This window comes from Durio zibethinus, chromosome 15 (assembly GCF_047325235.1).
Source record: "Durio zibethinus cultivar Kanyao isolate XHJ-2024 chromosome 15, ASM4732523v1, whole genome shotgun sequence".
NCBI lineage: Eukaryota > Viridiplantae > Streptophyta > Magnoliopsida > Malvales > Malvaceae > Durio > Durio zibethinus.
Window position 1 is genome coordinate 14,607,575 of NC_143176.1, and position 23,453 is coordinate 14,631,027.

The following is a 23,453-nucleotide window of genomic DNA, read 5'->3' on the forward strand; positions in this document are numbered from 1 at the left end:
TAAATGTCTATATACAACAACCTCTGAGGTTTGTAGATGCTACATATCTATCTCATGTGTGTATGTTGCAAAAAGTTATTTATGATCTTAAACAAGTACCTCGAGCTTGGTACAATGCATTGAGTTCTTGCCTAATTGATAGTGTATTTGTTCAAACAAAATCTAATTCATCTTTTTTTTATTTATAACAATGATGGGGTTATTCTATATTTCTTGATTTATGTTGATGATTTACTAATAACAGAGAATGATAATCATGCTACACAATAGGTGGTTGCTAATTTATTTGCTAAATTTTCACTTAAGGAGCTAGGTAAATTACATTATTTTATTAAAGTAGAAGTTCTTCCAACAAACATAGGCTTGATTTTGTCCCAACATAAATATATTTTGGATTTACTTTAAAAAACCAAGATGGCAGAAGCAAAAGAAATATCTACCCTCTATGTCCCACTCTTCTACTCTTGTTTTTTAAAATGGAAGTTCTCTTACTAATAATACAACTTATAGACGAGTGATTGGTGCACTTCAATATCTATCCATAACATGATCAGATATAGCTTTTCCTGTTCATAAACTTTCTTAGTTCATGCATAAACCTATCAAGTTGCATTGGAAATGTGTTAAAAGAATCTTAAGATATCTTAAAAGAATCATCCACCATTGCTTGTTGCTACGAAAGTCACCTATCTTTCATTTCTAGCATATTCATATACAGACTAGGCTAGAAATAGAACTGATCATTGTTCAACTTTAACTTCAATTATTTATTTTTCTGGAAATCTAATTTCTTGAGGCTAAGTGCAAGGTTGTTACATTTGTAAACACCCCATTTTGTCTAGAGATTTTTTTTTTTTTTTGGCTTTAAGCTTTAATTTGATATTGAGTTTTTAATTATGTCATTGAATTTTAAGCTTGAATTAAAAAGCCCAAAAGAGTTTTTAATCATTTTTTTTGTTTATTTTTATTTTATATTTGTTATTTATTTGTTGGTCAAATTAGAAAAAAAAAAAGAGAAAACCAAAATTAAAACATGATTTTTTTTTTTAAATTGTGATTTTGTATGAGAGATTTGAAAAAAAATGAATATGCTGGGATTTGGAAATTCTTGTTAATCAATTCTTTTGAAAAAGAAAAGAGAATTATGTAAAGTCAAAATTAGATCTTGATAGATCCAATTTCATTCCATATTTCTTACAAATTTTTAGAGTTGAATTTGCTATAAAAAAAGTTCATTAGTAGTTTAATAAGAGTGGAAAAAATTACAAAAAAAAAAAAAAATTGGCTAGCAAAGAATTGTTTGAGTTTTTCTTTATTCTAAGTTTTTTCAAATTATGAAAATAAACAAAAAAATCATCAATTAACAACAAACAAGAAACAAACAAAAAAAAAAGGCAATTCAAAGAAACAAGTAGAAAAGCAATGAGCTATAGCCAGTACACAAAAAAAAAAAAATAGCGATAGTCAATAAGAACAACACAAATGCTAAGACTGAAACACAAGCCAGAAATCTTCAATTAGGCATAAAACCTAAAAAACCCAAACTTACTTTGTAGCCACCATAATTACACACAATAAGAAGCAATAACAAGAGCAATAAAAAAAAAATCACCAATCAGCAACCTAAACATAGAAAGCTTTAGTGAGACAACCAAAAATAGAGCAAAAAGCCTTGAAGGAGAACCTATAAATTCAATCTATCCTTAACCAGAGCCACAAATGAAATACACAAAAAACCCAATAAAATCAAAACCACCCAACAAAAACCACCAATCCATAAGCACACATAGAAAAAGAATAGTAGAAACACAAACAACCATAAAAAATCAAGCACAAAAACAAATACCATTACCACAAACAGAAAAATAAAAAAATGTAAGAAGTTTTCACAAGGTCTTTTTGATTTTATGTTTCAATTTGAGTTTGCTTCTTGGAAATATTTCTGGGTTTGGCTTTGAGTGATTTTTATTGGTGGTAAGTAATGGAACAGATAGAAGAAGGTTTTGCTTTTTATCTTAGATCTAGGTTTTGGTAAAAAGAATTTTCAAAAATTTAATGTTACAAATCAAGTGATGAAATATAAGATGGTTTGGTGTGATATCATGGTCTACTGATAACCTAATCCATAATTTTTAATTATTTTTGAAACATTAGTTATGATTGGTTAATTTCTTCTAATTGCTTAATTAGTTGTAAGGAATGAAATATTAGTTATTTTGCTAACTCATTATCTATTTGAGGTTTTTCAAAATTGTAGCTATTGTATGAACCATTTCAGTATTGAATAAAAATAATATTCTCTCTTTTCTCTATCATTCTTTCTTTTTCTTTACATTCTTTATCTTTCTTTCTCTCTGACTACTATCAATTCAGTCTAACCATACCAAATGGTATCAAAGCTCATCAATTTTATTATGGCAAAAGGGATACCTACAAGGTTGTAGAAGGATCTTGGTCAACTTTAGAAAGAGCTTGAAAAGATGGATACTAAGTTGGTAAACACAACATCTCAATTGAAGGAAGAGTTACATAATTAGTTACGTAATGAATTGCAAGCTGGGTTGTAGAAGATGCTTGAACAGATGGCACTCAAGGCTAATAATTTTTCCAAACTTGTTGGCACTAGTGAGGTTGGAGAGATAATTTTTTCATTAGACAAATAGAAAAGTATTTTAGAGCTTAGCACTAGGAAACCTATTGTATTTCAGTTCAATCTTCCTATTTGAGTTAGTATTCATACCAAATACTTTAAGGTTGAGTGCCTACATTTTGATGGACAAGATTTTAAATGTTGGCTATTAAAGATTGAATAACTTTTTTTGACTGACTTGACAAGGAAATTTAACAAATCTAGAATTATAATGATGCATCTTGATAACAGGGCATTGCAATGGCATCAAAGCTTTATGAAGAATAGGGGTAAGCTTTCTAAAGTTTATTTGCTTCAATATATTGTAAAGATATGGACTAGATTTGATGAAAATGAATTCAATGACCTTATGTTTGAGCTTGCAAGTTTAAAATAAGTCAATACTTTAGAAGAATATCATGATGAGTTTGAAAACCTGTTGAATATAATACAAATATCTAATGAGCATGCCCTTAGTATCTTTATTAGCAAGTTAAACCTAGAAAGCTCCAAGCTAATCCAAATATTCTACCCAAAAACTTTAACCCATGCTTATAATTTGTCCAAATAGATGGAATCCCTTATTTTTAATATACCCAGAAAAATATTTTGCCCTTACAAAACACCCTTAATAGCTCTACCCTTACAATCTTTCGTGTAATGCTCACAAAACCAATACATCACCACTATTACCTATGCCAAAAGCTTCATTCCTACATTATAAATAATCATCTAAATATCAAAATGCCACCAACAATTCTAAACTTTCAACTATTAAGCCTAACCTTAACTTACCAATAAACACCAACTACTTATAAAGAAGGAAATGAATGAAAAGAAAAGGAAAAGGCTGTGCAAGTGGTGTGGAGTCAAGTATGTTATGGGGCATCTATGTGTTAGATTTCAGTTATACGAACTACTGATGGAAAAATGGGTGGATTCCACTAAGAAGCAAGAAGAATTCTCTAATTATTTGGAGTCTATGGTAGAACCACATGTTAAAAGAGTTAGGAAAATGACCAGACCTACCATTTCATTACATGCATTGATTGGTATGTCAGGACCACAAGTAATAAAGATTCAAAAAAAGATAAAAAAAAAATCACTGTCATTATTTTGGTGGACTCAAAAACTTATAACTTTCTAGACCAATCGATTACCAAAAAATAAGGTGTAAATCATCTGTAGTAAATGGTATTAAGGTGAAAATAGGTAATGGGGGCAAACTAATAGCTAGGCAAATGTGTAAAAGAGGTTCATAGAAAGCTTAAAGTGTGAAACAAAACTTTGATTTCTTAATTTTGCCATTAATGGGTTATAACATTGTCTTTGGTGTGTAATGGATAAAGAAATTAGGGCATATTGTGTGGGATTTTACGAATCTCACTATGCAATTTTAAATGGAAGGTGTTTTATGTGTTTTAGAAGGATTGGTGATTGGAATGTACAGCTAGCTATTAAAAAAAATTAGCTAATATAAAATTAGCCAACAATAACATTTACTTAATGATGCTTCTAGGAGTTGAAGAATCAAAGAATTTTTATGATCAAAATGTGGTGTTAGAGCAAAATAGGTTGCTAAGAAAGCTGTAAGATCTATTGCTTATGCACTCTAACATCTTTGAGTTACCTAAAAAGCTACCACTAAAAAAAGTTCATGACCATAGGATTCCACAACAAAATGAATCCCAAGTAGTTAATATTAGACCCTATGAGTACCTACCATTTAAAAAACTGAGATTGAAAAGTTAATTGTAGAAATGAAAGAAGCTAGCATCATTAAAGATAGTACTTGCTCTTTTGCTTCACTTGTGGTGTTAGTAAAGAAAAATGATGGGTTTTGGCGATTATGTGTGCACTATAGGTAGTTAAATAAACTTACCATCAAGGATAAATTTCCTATTCCTCTTAGAGAAGAGCTTTTGGATGAGTTTACTAGTTTTTTAAACTATATTTTAGGTTAGGATATCATCAGATTAGAATGGAGGAATACGATATTTATAAAATTACCTTTAGGACCCATCAAGTTCACTATGAATTTTTAACCATGCCTTTTGGCCTTACGAATGCTCCTTCAAACTTTCAAAGTCTCATGAATAATATATTTCAACCTTATCTCATGAGTTTGTGTTTGTCTTCTTCGATGGTATTCTAGTTTACCCTGCCACCTAGGAGACACACTTTGTCTAATTTACAATTAGTAATTGAGATATTGTGGCAAAATATGTTATTGTCAAACTGTCTAAATGTGAATTTGGTGCAATAAAAGTGAAATATTTGTGGCATGTTATCAGTGAGGATGGTGTAACCATGGATGGAAAGAAAATAGCTTGTGTTTTAGGGTCGTTGATTCTAACTAATGTTAAGAAGCTTAGAGGATTTTTAGGGTTAACAGGCTATTATAGAAGGTTTATCCAAGGCTATGGGTTTATTGTACAACCTTTGACAGCATTATTGAAGACAAATGATTTATTCGGAAAGGAATGGCTACTAAAGCATTTGAACACTTAAAAAAGGTCATGACTTTTGCTTCAGTGTATAGCATTACCAGACTTGAACTTAATTTTTGTGATGGAATCTAATGCTTTTAGTCAAGGTATTACTATAATACTAAGTTAAGAAGGTAGGCCTATAGCTTATTTTAGCAAGGCCTTATCGCCTAGACACCAACTTCTATCTATATATGAAAAGTAAATGTTGGCCATTTTAGCTGCAGTAAAAAAATAAAGTTCACATCTAACAAGTAGGCATTTCCAAATTAAGACGACCATCAGAGTCTTAGATTCTTACTTGATCAAGAAACTAACACTTCAGCTCAGCAATTATGGGTTGTCAAAATGATAGGGTACGATTATGAAGAAATTTATAAAAAAGGGTCTACAATTTAACAATAGATGCATTTTCTAAAAATCCAATCCATATACTATATGCTATTTCATAATTGACAACGGGTTAATTGGCAAGATAAAACATTCATGGGTTGAAGATCCTACTATTGTTAAATTACTATATAAGTTGTAGTGCAATAAGGATTCATATTCTAAGTACACATGGCAAGTAGATCAACTTAAAAGGAAAAGAAAGCTAGTTGTGGGATCCAACATCGAACTTAGAAAGGATCTGAGCAATTATTTTCATAGTTCAACAGTCGTTTGGCATTCAAGAATGAAAGTTACTATAAAGAGATTGTCTAGTGTGGTATACTAGAAAGGAATGACGAGGGAAGTTAGGTAATTTGTGAGGCAATGCATAACCTATCATAAGTGCAAATATAATACAATGGCCTCCTTTAGGCTATTGCAACCACTACCAATACCAAATAAGGTGATGTCAAACATCTCTATGGACTTTATTGAGAGACTACCAAAATCATTTTGTAAGGCAGTGATTATAGAAGTGGTTGACCGATTGAGTACTTATGCTCACTTTATCCCTTTATCCTTCCCTTGTACAATAATCATAGTTGCTTAGGCTTACTTAAATCCTGTATACTGGTTGCATGGTATACCTAATGCAATGTTTCTAATTAAGGCAAGGTTTTTACTAGTTTGTTTTAGTAATAATTATTCATATTATTTGGAACAAAGTAGAATTTATCAACCTCTTATCATATTTAGATTGATGGTTAATCAGAGATGGTCAATAAGTGCTTGGAAACTTGTTTAAAGTGTATGTCTAGTGAAAAACCTAAGGATTGGTCTAAATGGGTTGCTTTGGCTGAGTGGTGGTATAACACGAGCCACCATTCTTTTATACAAACTACTCTAAATGAAATTGTAAATGGATAACCCATTCTTATGCACATGCAATATCTACTAAGGGACTATAAAGCAAGTGTAGTTGACAGAGGCTTGAAAACCAAGGAAACTACCATTCAACTCATGAAATTTCATTTGAATAGGGCCAGAAACAAAATAAAGTAACATGCAAATAAACATAGGTTTGATAGGAATTTTGATATGGTAGACTATGTTTATGTGAAACTTTAACCTTATAGGCAAATGTCTTTAAGTAAAAAGTTGTGCCTAAAACTCATTACATGATTTTTTTGGCCCTTACAAGGTGATATAGAAAATTGGGCAAGTGACCTACCATTGGAACTTCCATCACGAGCTTGCATTGATCCAATGTTTCATGTGTCACAAGTGAAGAAACATGTAGAAAAAAAGCCTACCCAATTTCAGCTCCCACTATTGGATGAAGATGAAACTATAGCCAAAGAACCTATAGAAATACTAGACAAAAAGATGAACAAGAAGAGATTCGGTTGATTACAAAAGTTTTATTTTGATAGATTAATTGTTTCCTGAATGAAGCAACTTGAAAGGTTCTGTATGAGTTACAAAAGCATTTCCTTTCCTTTAATTCTTAAAGACAAGAAATTTTTTTGTAGGAAGAGTACAATTATAGGCCTAATGGTGAAATGTGAGCTGGTTAGGTGTGATATCATGGTCTATTGACAATGCAGTTCATAATCTTTAATTATTTTTAAAATGTTAATAATGATTGTTTAATTTCTTCTAATGTCTGAATTAGATGCAGGGAGTAAAAGATTAGTTATTTTATTGAGTCATTGTCTGTTAGAGGTTTTTATGGAAATGTACCAGCTATATGAGCTATTACAGTATTGAATGAAAACAATATTCTCTTTATTTTTCTCTCTTTTATGTCTCTTTCTTTCTTATTCTCTACATTTTTTGTTCTTTCTCTCTAACTACTCTTAACTTAGTTTGACCATACCATTTGATATGACCAAGGAAAAAAAAGACTGGGAGGAACATTCAACAAAATTTTTAGGGTCTTTTGCACTAGCAATTAGCAACGAATGGTGAAAACAAAGATGAATTGTCATTGGGTTCTAGGTTGTACGGTGATGTTCTTGGGTATTCTTGAAGCATAGAAAGAGTTTAAGGAGAGTGAAGGTAACTGAAAGAACACAGAGAATAAAAATATGAAAGAATGGTGTTGTTTTCAAATTTCTAAAGCCTACACAATACGTTGCCATTTTGGGTAGCTAAGAGAATTGGATTTTTTGTTTTGACCATTGTAGTGTGACCCATGGGCCTACCCATATGCAACTCGACCTATTTGAATCAATCAATTTTTTTTGTTTATTTTTTGTTTATTTTTTATTTTTTTATTTTTTTATTTTTTTATTTTGTTTGTACTTGTATTCTATTTTTATATTTGGTTCAGCTTTTATATTTTCTTAATTTTTTTCTTTTAATTTTAATTCTTTTAAATTTTTTTAATATTTTTTTTTTCATATTCCATATTTTTTCTTTATTTAATTTCATTTGACGAAAAGGAAAAAGAAAATAAAGTTTGAGTTTTGTGAAATTTTAATTGTGTAATATATTTGTATAATATTTTTGTACGATTGTTTTAATGTGAATTTTAATATTATGATTTATAAATAAATAAAAAAGATGTAAATAAATTTGTCTTCTTTGTAAAATATTTAATAAATTCAATGATAGAATCTCTTTAATTAAATGATGTGTCTTATTTGAATACTCTTGAGGTAAGAAAATTTTAATTTTAGTAAAAACCTATGGACTTTTTTTCCAATATTTAAATATTGAAATTAAAATAAATTACAAATGATAACCATTTTAATTAAGACTTATAAATTACAAATGATAACCATTTTAATTGAGACTTAGGTAGGATAACGTAATACTAATTTAGTACTAATTTTTGGGCATTGTAAGGATATTAAACCTTCCCTACATGTAACTGACTCCTGAATCTAAGTCTATGGATGTAGACTAGAACCTATTCTTTTTAAAGACCCCTAGTTTAAACTTAGGACAACCTTAAAGTAAATAAACTCATTTAGGTGGTCAATCACACATTTATATATAAAAAAAAAGATTAGTAACGACTCCATATTTTTTGTGTCTAATGATTAGGTTTTCAAACTTGAATGTTATGGTAGTTTAGCAACTCCATTGAAAGCGTTAGAGAGTCTAGTTAGTTATTAATCATATGTTATCTTAAGCCTTGCCTATATGGTTTTTATTTTGTTTATTTAATTTTTATGTAATTATTTTTTTTATGTGTGAACTAATTTATTAGTTCTTTCTTTTGTATAGCATTTATTTAGGGCATATAAGATTGCATTTGTGAATAAAAAGTAAAAAGGGTTGGTATGTCAATTTCACATACACTACACATTCATGCATAAGCTCTAAACCCGAGCTATATCTTTTATCAGGAGAAAGCGAGTACCTACACTCCTATGAGATAATAACCTATGTTTGAGATAGCAAAAGGCTTTTCTTCAAATTGAACTCTTTCTATTCGACCCTAAAATATGTGAAGATTGAGATGTCTTACTAGTTTTTAATGGTAAGGATGTGAAGAGTAATTTAGGGACCTTTAGATTGCCCAGACCTTTAAAACCAGCATGTAAACAAACCCTAAGAATCCAGTCTTAAGTTAAAGCCCTATCATTCCCTTTGTATAAAAAACCCTAAAATGGGACATATGAAGGGACTTCTCTTACTTTTTGCCAAAAAATGTTTTTTTTTTCTTATATAACTTTTATATACTAGCACATTTTTCAATTGTATATTCATGCATTTGCATTATCATAAAAAGAGTATCTTGTTATAGATTATTTCACATCATACTCATTCATGCATATTCATTCTATTATTTTTAAAGAAAAACTTATTTAAGATGTTGGGATGGTTTTAAAAATTTTTCTTTTGCATGAACGTATAATATTATGATACACTAAATGTTGTAATAAAGGTTCAAGAATAGCTCAATCTTCAAACAATTTGAAGCGATATAATACTCACCATCAAGCTAGACTAATGAAAGAAGAGCCAGGTTTAAGCATCCAAAAGATGAAAAATCCACAAGAAGAAAGGAAGAGACAACTAAGACACATAGTTGAGTTGTTGAAAATTTTAAACAAAAGGAAAGTAATGGCTGAAATGGTTGCTAAAAATGGAAATGCTAATGATATAGTATACTCAACTTGTTTTGGCCCATACCAAGCTCAAGCATATCAAAAGGCAGCCCTATATGCATTTTGGCATGCCTTTTATTGTTGATGTGAAAGCATTTAATCCAATTCAAGTTCCTAATTTTGACAACCTAAAAGAGTAAGAAAAGCTAAAGACAGGTGCAAAAGGAATGGATTTCTATGGCTCAATGGATGCTGTTGAACTATGCCTAGTTCCTGATGTGGTAATTTCAACCAAGTTCAAGGTGCATAAATTTGAAAAGTATGATGGAACCAAATGCCTAATAACACATATCACTACGTATTGCCTTAAAATTGGTCATACATGCATATGACAAAAAACTGCTCATATATGTTTTTTGAAAATAACCTCATTAAATCTACTACAAGGTAGTATGTCAAATTGGATAGAACCTATATCCATGCTAGAAGAGCTAGTAAAAGCATTTATCACATAGTACAAACACATCATAGATTTGGCTTCAGATTGTTTGTCCTTACAAAGCAAGGAAAAATAGATACTAAGAACTTTAAAAAATATGCCCTAAGTTGGAGGGATGCTACTACCCAAGTTCAATCACTACTCACTAAAAAAAAAACAACGATTATATTTTTCAATATTTTGAAAGCCTCATATTATGTAAGGACGATAAAAAATGCCATTAAGAATTTTGTTGATATAGTGATTTCTGAGGAGATAATAGAGAATATAATCAAAATGGCAAGTTTAAAGAAAATGGTACAAAAGATGCAAAGAAAGATACGCTCAAACTATGATTTATAAGTGGCAAAAGGTTGAAAGTTTTACCCCATACCAGCTTTATCTGATGTACCAACCTTATTAGCCTTCCATAAACAACATTTTCTAAAATCCTTATCTTTATCAACCAGTCCAACAGTTAGGCCTCATGCAAGTGCTTACCCCCAAACAACTAACTTTGCCCTTAATACTCAATTTACTACCTAACCAATGAGCAGCTAAAGAAGACCAAGAAATAATCGAGAGAGAATCTCAATCCTAATTCTTGACCTTTTGCCTTTACTAATAAAGCACCATTTCCTCACCTTTATGCCTTTGGAAACAACTTCAAATCAATTAATAAAAAGTTATGATCCAAATGAGAAATATGATTATTACATGTGGACAATTAGATGCTCAACTGAAAGTCATAGGCAATTAAAAAAGAAGATTGAAAATCTCATCAATAATGGCACTTTGACTATGGGGCATATAGAGCAATAGAAATATGTTTTGTAATAGATTAATTTTTCGTTTGGATACAAAGCATCAAATAATTTATTTGTGGGAAGATTACAAAATTTTCAATTTTTGCATAAGTTTTTGCTTTTAATTTGTTTGCATATAAATTTTTTCTTAACTTGTTTTTACAAAAAGTGTGAAAATAATCTTAAGAGAATTAGTGATTACTGTGAAAAATGAACAAACCCAATCGTTTCACTAACCATGTCATACTTGAATTCAATGGAGAATCATACCACTTAAAAGCTTGAGTTCTTAACTCTCACAACCCTTACTTTCACTTGACCAAGAGGGATTTTAATGTTAATAATCTTCATTATAGTTATGAGCAATGAAATTTGCAAAATCTTTTATTGAAAAATTTTTTGTAAGCCAATACATTATGCATTCTCTTAAATGTTCTAGATTTTGATAATTTGATGAGTGTTAACACTATTTCAAATATATCATTGCTCACGTTTTTTCAAAAAGCTTAATCTATCCAATTCTTTCCTTAAGACATAATTATTAAAAGATCCATTTTTCCAAATATCTTTGTCCAACATCTTGACTTATGCAACATTTTTTCACTCTATCCATTCCATAAAGTTACCCTTTGCTCACATCTTGGGGTATATTTACCAAAAAGTCAAATTACCTTATGTCCCCAACATCCTTTTCATTCATGTGACAATAGTTATGCCTTCATTTGGTATGATAAATTGAGATTATACATTAGTTGTAAAAAGAAAAGAAAAAAAAAAAAGAATTGACTGTAACATTATGCATATGAGACAATTTAAATGATTCCAAAAGAAATGAAAAAATCTTTTACCTTAGAATTGATTTTCAATGGGAGTATCCATATTTGATGTGAGAAAGGACCATTTTTCATATTCCTTTCATAAAAAAAAATTTGTCCATTTGTTACCTCTTTTAAGCTTGTTAATTTTTTCGAATGAATCATTACCAAGGATTACCATCCACACCCAGGGCAAGTATGAATGAAGATCTCTTTGAGAAAATATTGTATCCTAAGTTAAGGAAAAAAAAAAAGAAAGCCTACAATAAAAAAAGGCAAGTTTGAAGTAAGCTGAGCTTCAAATTTAGAACTCATATTGTAAAAAATGGAAGCATGCAAGATAAAGAGAAAAATGAGAAATTGAAAAAAATTATGAAAAAGCATGCTTCAAGAAAAAAGGAAAATGTCTTTGAAAAAAGAAATTATTGTTTGTTTGATTAACCTTACAGACATATTTTTGGGCCTATTTATCTTTTCTTTCACAACCTTAAACCCTAACCTATTTTATGTCTTTTGAAAAACTCATTTTGATCAAGTGTGGATGTCTTAATTGAAGAACTTTTTCTTTGGAAAATCACTATCAGTTTTTGGCTTTGAATTGATTTTAAGCTTTCAAATGTATAGTGGAACAATCAATGAAAAAATAAAAAGAAAAGGAAGAGGAGAAAGAATTAAGCGCTGAGGTGAAAAAGATTTGTGGCGACTTTATCTTTTTTGTGCTAATAGTTAAGTTCTCAAATTCAAAAATTATGACAACATTTATAGCATTAGTCTTAGTTTGGATTTAAAAGTTATTGGCTGAAATGCAAATTAAATTGCATCAACACCTCTAATATATTATGATAATAGGGGAGCCACTTACGTATCAACTAATATTGCCTTGCCTTAAAAAATGAAACACATTTTTATTAATATTCATTTTATAAGGGATAGAGTTACTAAAGGTTTACTTCAAGTACAACATATTTCTACAAAGGGCCAATTAGTTGATATGCTTACAAAGCCTTTGTCCAAGCCATAACTTTAAATGCTACTCTATAAGATTGGAGTCCCCAATGGTGCCTCAATCTTCTGGGGTCATATTATGGATATAGATAAATCAAGTGCAAGTTTAAAAAGTTGAGTCATCAAATATAAATAAACTTAGTCAAGCTGATTTTATTTTTTTGTATTTTAAACTACATCTACACACATAGATAAGTCACTTATCTAAGCTTTCATACTTCTATATATTTATCACATGTGTATACAAATATTTTAAGCCAGTTTTACAACATTTTACTTATGTGGTAGTAATCTTAGATTATTGAGAGTGATCTGATTATTATTGGAGGTTGATCCAATTTACATTAAAAAATGTCAAAAATTTTTATCACCAAAATGAAGTGATATGTAAACTTAATAATAATAAAAAATTACCAATTTAATATCTTAATTAAAAACTTGTTTTCTTTCAAAATTATATGTTTTATTTTAAAATGATATTTATTATAACAAGTTCAAAAATAATTTGTATTTTTTATTTTTTTGAATATTTTATATAATATATTTTTTAGGAAGTATTTCACCTACAATTCTTTTTACTACAATCCTAAAATTATCCAATTATAATAAAAAAAAATTATTTAAGGGTCCACACTTATAATTGTGGGCTCCATATAAAATTTTGATAAATCATAAACAATTTTGAATTATAATTGGTTAATTGTAGTGTAATAATTGTAAGTGATATGCTCTTAGTTTATTATTTCCTTTTTGTTATTATTTTAATGGATTAGATTTATTTTTTTAATTTAATTTTTAAATAATTTATATTATAAAAATTAATTTATCTATTAATAAATAGATTTATTAATTTAATAATTAAATTTTATTTAATTATGAAGTAAATAAAATATTACTTATATTTTACAAATTATTATCTTTAATAATATTGAAATTATTAACTTGTATAACTGTTATAATATGTATGGTTATTTGGGTCCTTTCAAATAAAATAATGTTCGATTTTTAATAATATCAAACATAATGATTTTTAATTTCAAATAAAACTAATGATTGTTAACCAAATAAAATTATTTCAAGTAGTGAGTGGTAAGATCACCTTAATGATAAGATGACCTTAGTGATAAAATCACTTTCAATAATTAATTTACCATGGTGATTTAAAAATGATACAAAACATTATCTAACTAAATTATTGTCACTTAACTACTGACACCAATCAAATCACTGATTTTATATTATTATATATATGATAATATATATATACATAACTTGCACATATATTTTTTTTAAGTTCTTTTATTTTAATCCTTATTTTTATGTCCAAATATGAAATTTGTATAATTATTATATGTATATAATATGTTTCCATACTATATATAACAACTTTTTTAATGTTTAAGTTTATTTATTAATGATGTGGTATTCCATAATTTAATGATAATATATAAAATTTAGGATAAATTTCACGTACATAGACTGTTACCTTAACATTTTTCACATTTACCCCTGAACAAATTTTTTCTCCCTTACAACTTTGAGCTATGCTGCCATTTCCGAAAGGACTTGGAACATTAAAATTTTGTAATTTTTTTTGGCATGGCCAAACTAATTGACATAAAATTTCCATTATACCCTTATTTTAAGCCTTTCATCTTTGGTTTCAATTTCTTTCCATCATTTTTATCTATTTTCACTAGATTATCTCATTTTTCTTCTCTCTACACACGAAACTACTAAAGAGACGTTTAGTTCACACAATCTAAATTTTGAGAGAAGTGTGATCCTTAGGAAAGTACGATATTTGAAGTTTTCTTCCATTTTCAAAGCATCATGTGTTCAGATTCATTCGTTTAGTTGGAAGAATCTACATATATTAATTCTTGTACAACTAATATAATTTTCTTGACATATATGATGATAACTTTTTATTTTGTTTTATTAATGATAAATACCCAAATAACAAATAATGTCTTTAGCAGCAAAAGAAGATAAATATTTTATTTGATTGTTGTTTTTATTTATAAAATATCATCAATTGAGACATTTGGCACTTTTTTTAGTAACAAAAATTGATAGAAAAAATTGTTTAATAAAAGATCAATTAATGTGTTTGCCACGTTTTTTATATCATAGAAAAAATTAACAATGTTCCTTTAATTTATTTATAAAAGGATCATTTAAGGGGTTTTTATATAGAAAATACCTTAAATAATCTTTTTATAAAAATGTTAACCCTAAACCCTAAAATATACAAGGATTATTTAAGGCATTTTTATAAATGATTATTTAAAGCATTTTTTGTATAAAAATACTTTAAATAATCCTTTTATAAAAATATTAATCCTAAACCTTAAAATATAAAAAGATATTTAAGGTGTCTCTGTACAGAAAACACCTCAAATAATATTTTTATAAAAATATAAAAAGATTATTTAAGATGTTTCCTCAAGCCAAACACCTTAATTACAATATAAAAAAAAATTTATACAAAAACCTACAACTAAATTCTAATCACTTTCAGACATATATTTCAAAAAGGTAACGATTATTTCATTATTTTTTATTTATGTTAAATTTAAAAATGAAACAACTTTTCCTCTTGAAATCTTAGAATACCATAGGAGATATGGGTTTTTGATTTCGAGATTTTGGATACTATTGAAAATTTGACATTTTTTTTTTTGTAATTGGATTACCATAAATCAAGCGTGGGAATTAAGTACCCACTATCAAGATTTCGGAAGAAAATTTGTGAATTCCTCTGAACCAAATGCACTCTAAAACAAAATTTTAGTCCTTCGATCACTAAAACAAAAACAAAGTTCAAAGAAAGTCTCTTGGCAACATATTTGACAATGTTGAATCTAGTGATATTGATATTGAACGATGGATTATCTTAAATCAAATATGTGAATCAAATACCCACATCAAAATTTTGAAAAAAAAAAATTTGTGAATTCCTCCGCACTAAACACACTCTAAAACAAAATTTTAGTCTTTTGATCACTAAAACAAAAACCAAGTTCAAAGAAAGTCTCTTGACAACATATTTGACATTGTTGAATCTGGTGATATTGATGTCAAACGGTGGTGGCTCTGGGTTATCAAGATTTTCATTGCCATCCCATGTTAAATCCGTTACAAGCACTACAAATCCATTTGTAAAACAGTGTTTCAAGCTAAAAAACAGCTTCTTTATTATCACTTTCATTCTTTTGCTCTTGTTAATGGCATTGCTCTTAGTAGGCAACCTTCTTTGTTCAAAGTTAATCTTTGGGTCTCTTTTGAATTTTCAGTTCATTGCCCAAAACCCTAAATCGAGGTCTCTTTGAATTTTCAGTCCCAAACTCGTGATGAATCTGAATAGCCACTAACACAATCAAAACTACCTTCAAATCCTAGCTTCAGTTGAAGAATAGTTTAATTTGAATGAATTGAATTTTTAGGTAATGAGATTTGAGTGGTTGAATGTGAGACTTCTGGCTTTGATTTTTTTTTCAGGTTTCAATTGTTATTGTAATAGCGAAATAAAAAATAAATTATTACAAACTTTGATTTTGATTTTTCTTTTTGAGTTTTCTAGTTTGATTGATAATCTGGAAAGTGTATTCATAGAAACATCATTGTTTATTGGGTTTTTGAGCTTTGAGCTTTGGCATCTATTGTTGGAACTTAAGAGGTCTGGGAATTTGAGTAGGGGTTCGGTTTTGCGGGATCTTAGGGAAGCGTTGGCTTTCTTAGAATGTTGAGGTAGTTTTTTGTTGAAGGTTTTGTCGGGAAACTGATGGGGAATTGTGGTTGGGGACTGTAAAGGCAGCTTTCTAATAAGAGAATTTGAGATTGCTGGCCGAAAGGAAGGAACCATTTTTCCCATTCTTCTTCTTCTTCCCTTGGATTGGGATTTTGGAGTTATAGGTTTTGTTCTTTTTCTTTTTTTTTTTTTTATCCAAAATTACATATGAAATAAAAACTCAATTAATTTTGGGATATAAAATTTTGAGTTTATTACTTTTCAATTGAATAGAACGTGGAAATTGGGAAATAAAATTGAAAGATTAATTTATTTATTTTGTGATAATTTTAATTTTTTAGATTTAATCCTAGGGTTTTAAAGGCATGTCACAGATTTTGAAATTTTGAGTTAAAGGTTAAGGGTAATAATATCATTTTAGTAATTCAGTAACGTTGTAAGCCCTTTTGATAAAGGCAGCAAATCTCAAGGTTATATGTGGGAAAATAATTTGCACAGAAGATGAATGTTGGAATATGAATACCATAAAGGATGTATATGAAATTTATTCTAAAATTTATATAATGTATGTCAACTATAAGCTGCAAAGGAGGAATCAATTTATATAGTATAAATTAAAAAAAATACATATTTTTTAACACTTAATTTTAATAAATTCAAATGACGAAAAAAAGAATAAAAATAAAAAAAATGATTAATTTTATTTTTTTAATTATATTAAAATTAATAATTAAAAAAATACGTAAAATTAAAAAATTTTATATTGTGTAAAATAGACTTCCACTAAACACTCTCTCCCTGTATATATTGGTCAGAAATTATTTAATAGGAATTCAATGCCTAATCTCTATTGTGTAAAGTAGTCCTCCACTATACACTCTCTCCCTATATATATTGGTTAGAAATTATTTAATAGGGATTCAATGCCTAATCTCTCTATAAATAGGCATATCCGTGACTAGCTAGTTCTTGTTCCAACTCGACAAGAAAAGCCAAAAAAAAAAGGGGCAGATGGATAGAATTCTTCTCGTCTTAGCTTTCGAATTCATCCTTTTATCCATTCTGTCTTCATCTGGCCTCATCCAATGTACCAGAGAAGATGATGATCATGACTTTGTGAGAAGCCTCGATCGGGAGGTGCTGGATCTAAAGAAAGAAAAGCTAAGCCATTTTCGCATCTATTGGCATGACATTGTCAGTGGTCGAAACGCTACATCTGTCCGAGTGGTTCAACCCTCAAACATATCGGCAACGGGGTTCGGTATAATCAGCATGATAGATGATCCGTTAACCGAGGGGCCTCAGTTAAGCTCAAAAATGGTTGGAAGGGCACAAGGATTCTATGCACTCTCATCACAAGAAGAAATAGGCCTGTTGATGTCCATGAACTTTGCTTTTACTCAAGGAAAATACAACGGTAGCACCATTACAGTGCTGGGGAGAAACATAGTTTTCAACAAGGTGAGAGAGATGCCGGTGATCGGAGGCAGCGGCCTTTTCCGGTTCGCGAGAGGCTATGTTCAGGCAAGAACTCATACATTTAACCTCAAGACAGGAGACGCCATAGTTGAGTACTCTTGTTATGTGCTGCATTATTGAATATTTGACCTAATTTTATTCAGTTATTTTCTGTGTTGATGCATGCTTGCTTTGATTGTCGGCCACTTTCAATTATTTCTATGAGGGTGGGATGGTTTATTTTACTTCTTACACTTTAAAGAAATAAAAAACTATGATTAAAGTTTGGAGATGATGCAGTCTCTCTATCTCTCTCTCTCTCTCTCTCTCTATATGAACCATGTGGAAATAATCTGAAGAAGATTTTATTTGCCTTAACCATGTCTGGATTCCAATTCGAAATCAATGTTGAGTTGATAAAACTAATTTCGAGAAAGAAAAGAGGGGGGACTCATAATGCGTTAGGTGAGGGAGTTGGGTATTCTCTTTTTCTTCCACCTTTCGATAAAAAATGAAAAAGAAAAAGAAAAAGAAGGGCCCCTCCCAAACCAATGATTCTGACACCGGACGACTTGTCGAATCAATGATCGAAATTCACCTTTCGATAAAAAAAAAAGAAAAGAAAAAGAAGGGCCCCTCCCAAACTAACGAAATGGGTGCGTCATTAGCACGGGTTCATTCGAGGAGATAATTCTACACTGAAATTGAAAACAGATATTGTAAAATTAGTTGCTGTAATATTAAAATTAAAATTAATGTTGAAGTATGTATTTAGATACGATATGAATCAATTATTAAAGTAAAAATTCTTTTATTCTTTCAATTGTACACTAAAACGGTTGACAATATTAGACAAAACAGTCGACCATCCAAAGATCCAATGAGCCGATGAATCTTTCTCCTTTCAATAAAAACTAGAAGAGTAGTGCAGTCGGAGCCTCCACTTGCACCAATAGGGTGCTACTCATATGTATTTCACTGTGCAGTTGGGCCTCCAACCCCTTTATTTCCATCTCGGCCCAAACTCACCCTAGTTCGATAAGTTCGATTGATCAATCCAATACAAAAAGTAATAAAAAAAATTAATGTTAGTGTTGAATATATACTTTTAATATTATAAAATAAATAATAAATATAATTAATACATTTTAAAAGGTCTTTATAGTAAATAAAAACATGTACCTAGCATAATGGTAAGGTTTTAATGTAATTTTAAAAAATAAAAAATTCAAATCTCCTCGTTCACAAAATTTTTTAAAATAATCTATAAAATCTATAAAAGTTATCTCCATTTTTCAATTTTAAAGACACCTAATATGGGACAAAATAATGATTAGAGATTATTTAGGGCACGGAATAAATTGGTCGAGGGTGATTTCAAGAAAGTTTTTACTTTTTTTTTTTTACATATGGTAATCAATTTTTATTTTTTATTTTGGTATTTTTATTTTTCTTTTTAGTTTTATTTATTTATTTTCTTATTAATTAATTTTATTTTTTATTTACATACATATTTAAAATTTTAAATTAGGAATATGTTTTGATCATTTGACAAACATAAAAAAACTAAAAATATATGTTAGACAAATAAATTTATTTATGCACTTATTCATTTGTATCATATAAATTTCAAAAATTTTGGAAATAAATAAAAATTTTTCAATGATGAAATTAAAAGAAAATTGTAAGTGGTGCTTGAAATTCGTAAGTGAAGAATTTTATTAGAATCTTACAAAAGTGTTGGAAAGATTTGGGAAGTATTTCAATGATAAATATTTTATTTACTCTTAATAAAATATTTGGTAAAAATAAAGGTTGGTAAAATCAAAAATAAAATAAAATAACATTTTTTTCTATAAAATTTTAAATTAATCCATTAATAGAGTTTCTTCAAAAAATATGAGTTTCTTGAATACTCTTGATGCTAGAGAGTTTTTTCATAATTCTATCAAAATATAGGAGAAAACCTAAAAACATTTTAATATTTCAAATAATGAAATTCAATTAAGAATAAAAAACCATTTAGATAGACCATTTTAAGATATTATAAGATTAATTGGTATCATTTTTGGATAGACGTTATAAGAGCAATAATACCTTCTCTACATGTAGATTAATCAATAATATACAATAAAAGTTGTCTCCTAAATGGGGACAACTCTTAAATGAAAACCAACATGTTACACAATGAGTTTTAAAAATTATTTTTGTATGATGATTTTGTTACAATAGCATATGGGTATGTTTTCAATATCCTTTATGGTATAATGTTTTTTTTTTCATTCATTATTACTATTATATTTTTAACTCATTTTCATATTCAAATGTAATTAGCAAGAAAAGAAACTTTACATTATTTTCCATTGTAAATGAAACTTTATGACCATCTAAACTATCGTTTAGGCCATGTACAATTACCTAATTGTTCCTAAGCAAGTAAACCAAATGCCTTTTTGAAACTATAAAACCATTTATCATTATTGATTATGCCAATTATTTTTCTAATATGTGTAATCCGATAAAATGTGTATGTTTCTATGACGTCAAAGAGTCTAATTTGTTGATTTTGGTGCTCTAACAACCAATTTATTAAAAACTATAACAAATTGCATATCACCTTCACAGAAAACTGCCTTTGCCTGCAAAATTAAGCTATATTTCTTTATAACATTAATTGTTTGCTTAATGAATCATTGTAGGTTGTTAGGAAAGACGGAAAAGATTTATTTTATAATGTTAGGTGATATGGCACTGTAAAATAGCATAATCATGATATTTACCTACACTCTTGCTATTGCTTTAAAATTCTACTTACTATAGCATTCATTTAAAAGAAAAACTTTAAAACCTGTACTCTTTTGTATAAGTCTAGAAAAAGTGAATTAACACATAAGTTATGTGGTGCAATGTCTCAACTATTGATATCATTAAAGTTGATAACATTAATACTTTAGTGTATCAGATTTTGTTCTATAATGTAATATGTTTCTGACTCTATTAATAAGTGTCTCCTTTAGTAATTCTATTGGGTTAAATAATAGGTCACATTTAAAACATATTTTTATTAGTACTACTATGTCTAAAAGTTCAAGAGCTTTAAATAACCATAACTATGAGATGAAGATAAAGATATGACGACAATTATGATGATATTGCCATAGATTATGAAAAAGGGAAGAAGAAAATGGTAAGTCATATCTTCCTATCTTATTTCATTTTGCCTTTTTTTTTCTTATTACAACATTTTATATTTGGTTACTTGGGTTGACTATACCTGTGCATTCTTATCTCTTGGACAACTTTTTTATAATGGTAGTACTACTATTACTTTTTCTCGTATTGGATGTCTTATATAGGATCAGCTCACAGGGAAGATGATTGGTCGAGGCTAATTCTTGAAAATAGCAACTCCTACACTTACCACTACTTTAACAAAACAACAATCGATTCTCGCTCTTGAGTACCAAGTTGCCTTAAGAAAAGAAGAAAAATCAAGTAAAGTACTTCTCTTATAAAGTCAACTTTTAATAACTTACCAATCTTAGTTATAATAAGCAAGAGTTTGAGAGCTTGCTTGATGGATAGTCTAAATAAATGTTGAGTTATTGTTATTTAATGTTTTATCTTTCTAAGTAAGAAGATTACATGTATGATTGTTCTATTAAAACAAATGTATTAGATATAAACTGTTTTAAATTGCTTCAATTAGAAAACATGAATTACTTCTAACTATTTCTCATAATTATGATAGATTTATGCATTTGTTCTTTCCTAAGGCTTATTTATTTTTGTTTTCTAGCATACCATGTTTGTTCTTGCTATTCTTTAATTGATTCTGCATAACAAAGTAAATAAACAATTTCTGTGATGGTTGAACAACTTTTTCAACTATTTTTTGTTTATTTTATATTATGTAAATCCTATAATTTGTTTTCTTGCAATATGTGAACAACTATAATGGATAATGGTAGAATAGCTTATGCTAGGAAAAAAGAATGCAATTTTAAGACATAAGGAAAAAAGAAAGCAATAGCCTTTATGATCACCTAAGCTATTAATGCAGGGGTGAGAAAAATAAACTTTTCTATTGAAAAAGGTTCTCAATAAGGATGAGTCTGAATCATTATCTTGCGGACGTTAATATCTACTATTTATGCTATATTCTAATAAGGATACCTTAGAAAATAGCATAAGTAATGTCATCAGTCAAGCAAAAGAAACTACAATATGAATTATAGTAACATGCAGGAAACTATCTAGTATATACCTATTTAAATTTTATTAATTGCAAAGAATTTTCTTAACACATAAATTGTACAAAATATTAAATGGTTCGAATATTTTCTATGGTTTCATTGTTTATCATTTAAAAAAAAATCTTCTAAACCTTTAATTTTAAATAAGACATTCATCCTCAAACTAGAAACCAAAATTTTTGATTAGGTCTTTGGTTGGATGAAGGGATTTTGAGCACAAGTAATGCTTATATTTGGAATGAACCAATAAATAGGCATGCACTAAGCAAATACTTACCTAGCTACTCTAAACTCAATTAATTTTATTTTATTTGTTAGCCAAATCTATTTTATTTGTGCTAATAGAAACTTATCTTCGACGGTTGATTGCATGAAATTTGTGTTAAAGTACAACATTTAAATATAGTACTACAAGAAATTAAAAAAGTCAAACTTATTAGAAATCCCTGTACTGTACTTTGGCGGGGTGAAAATTTTGGTCCTTGTCAATTCATTTATATAAATAGAGTTTTTCTACTTTTATGGATTGTTAAACTAAATCCAATCACTAATGTGTGACTTGATTAATTAGGCATTTGACCTTTTCAAATCTATTTGTCCATTTGATGCGAATTAAACCTTCTAAAACTTTATTACGATTTTTATTTCTAAAATTCATCAACTAATTTTGATAAAAATAGAAAAAATAAAGATCAATAAACCAAAATATTTTGAGGTTTTACACAAAGGCGGATTTGTTAAAAAAAAAATACAAAGCCCCAAACAAAACATTTAAGGGGTATTTGCTTGAAAGAATCTAAGATTTTTCCTTAGAATCTTGCTTTTCATAATATGATTCCTATGTTTGGTTCATGTATTTAATTCTTGGGACTATTCTAAAATTCTCCACAATGTCCAAATATCTTGGAATCAAAACATCCTTTCCCTATGATTTTTTAAGATTTTGGGAGGAAAATTAATTTTCTTTCACATTTGACCTCAATAATAAAATTTTTCAATTTATTTTACCCTTGAAAATAAATGTAATTACATGATAAATAGAAACTCATTCTAACATGAAAATGGGCATTCATAGCCATACGATTGGGCAAAAGTGCAATCCTAGCTACACGTTTGGACACCTGCACACGATTGTATACCTAATATATTACATATAATAAAAAATTTTTTAAAAGAATCAACATAGTAAATGACTATACTTTTATATTTTTTTAATTTTTTTTAATTTTAGAAAGCACTGCGTTTTTATATTTAAAACATAGTAGATTAATTAAAATAACAAAATATAGATATTTTCATATCAACAACATTTATAATGTGGGAAATA

At 28.5% G+C, this 23,453-nt stretch overlaps 1 protein-coding gene across 1 annotated transcript; it reads left to right on the top strand.

Annotated features, from left to right (window-relative positions):
• The first annotated feature begins 17,288 nt into the window (after positions 1-17,288).
• On the top strand, positions 17,289-18,160 carry LOC111302384 (dirigent protein 19-like). The gene has a single exon (XM_022898311.2). It carries the CDS (start codon positions 17,424-17,426, stop codon positions 18,009-18,011), a length of 588 nt encoding a protein of 195 aa, XP_022754046.2. The 5' UTR covers positions 17,289-17,423; the 3' UTR covers positions 18,012-18,160.
• The last annotated feature ends 5,293 nt before the right edge of the window (positions 18,161-23,453 follow it).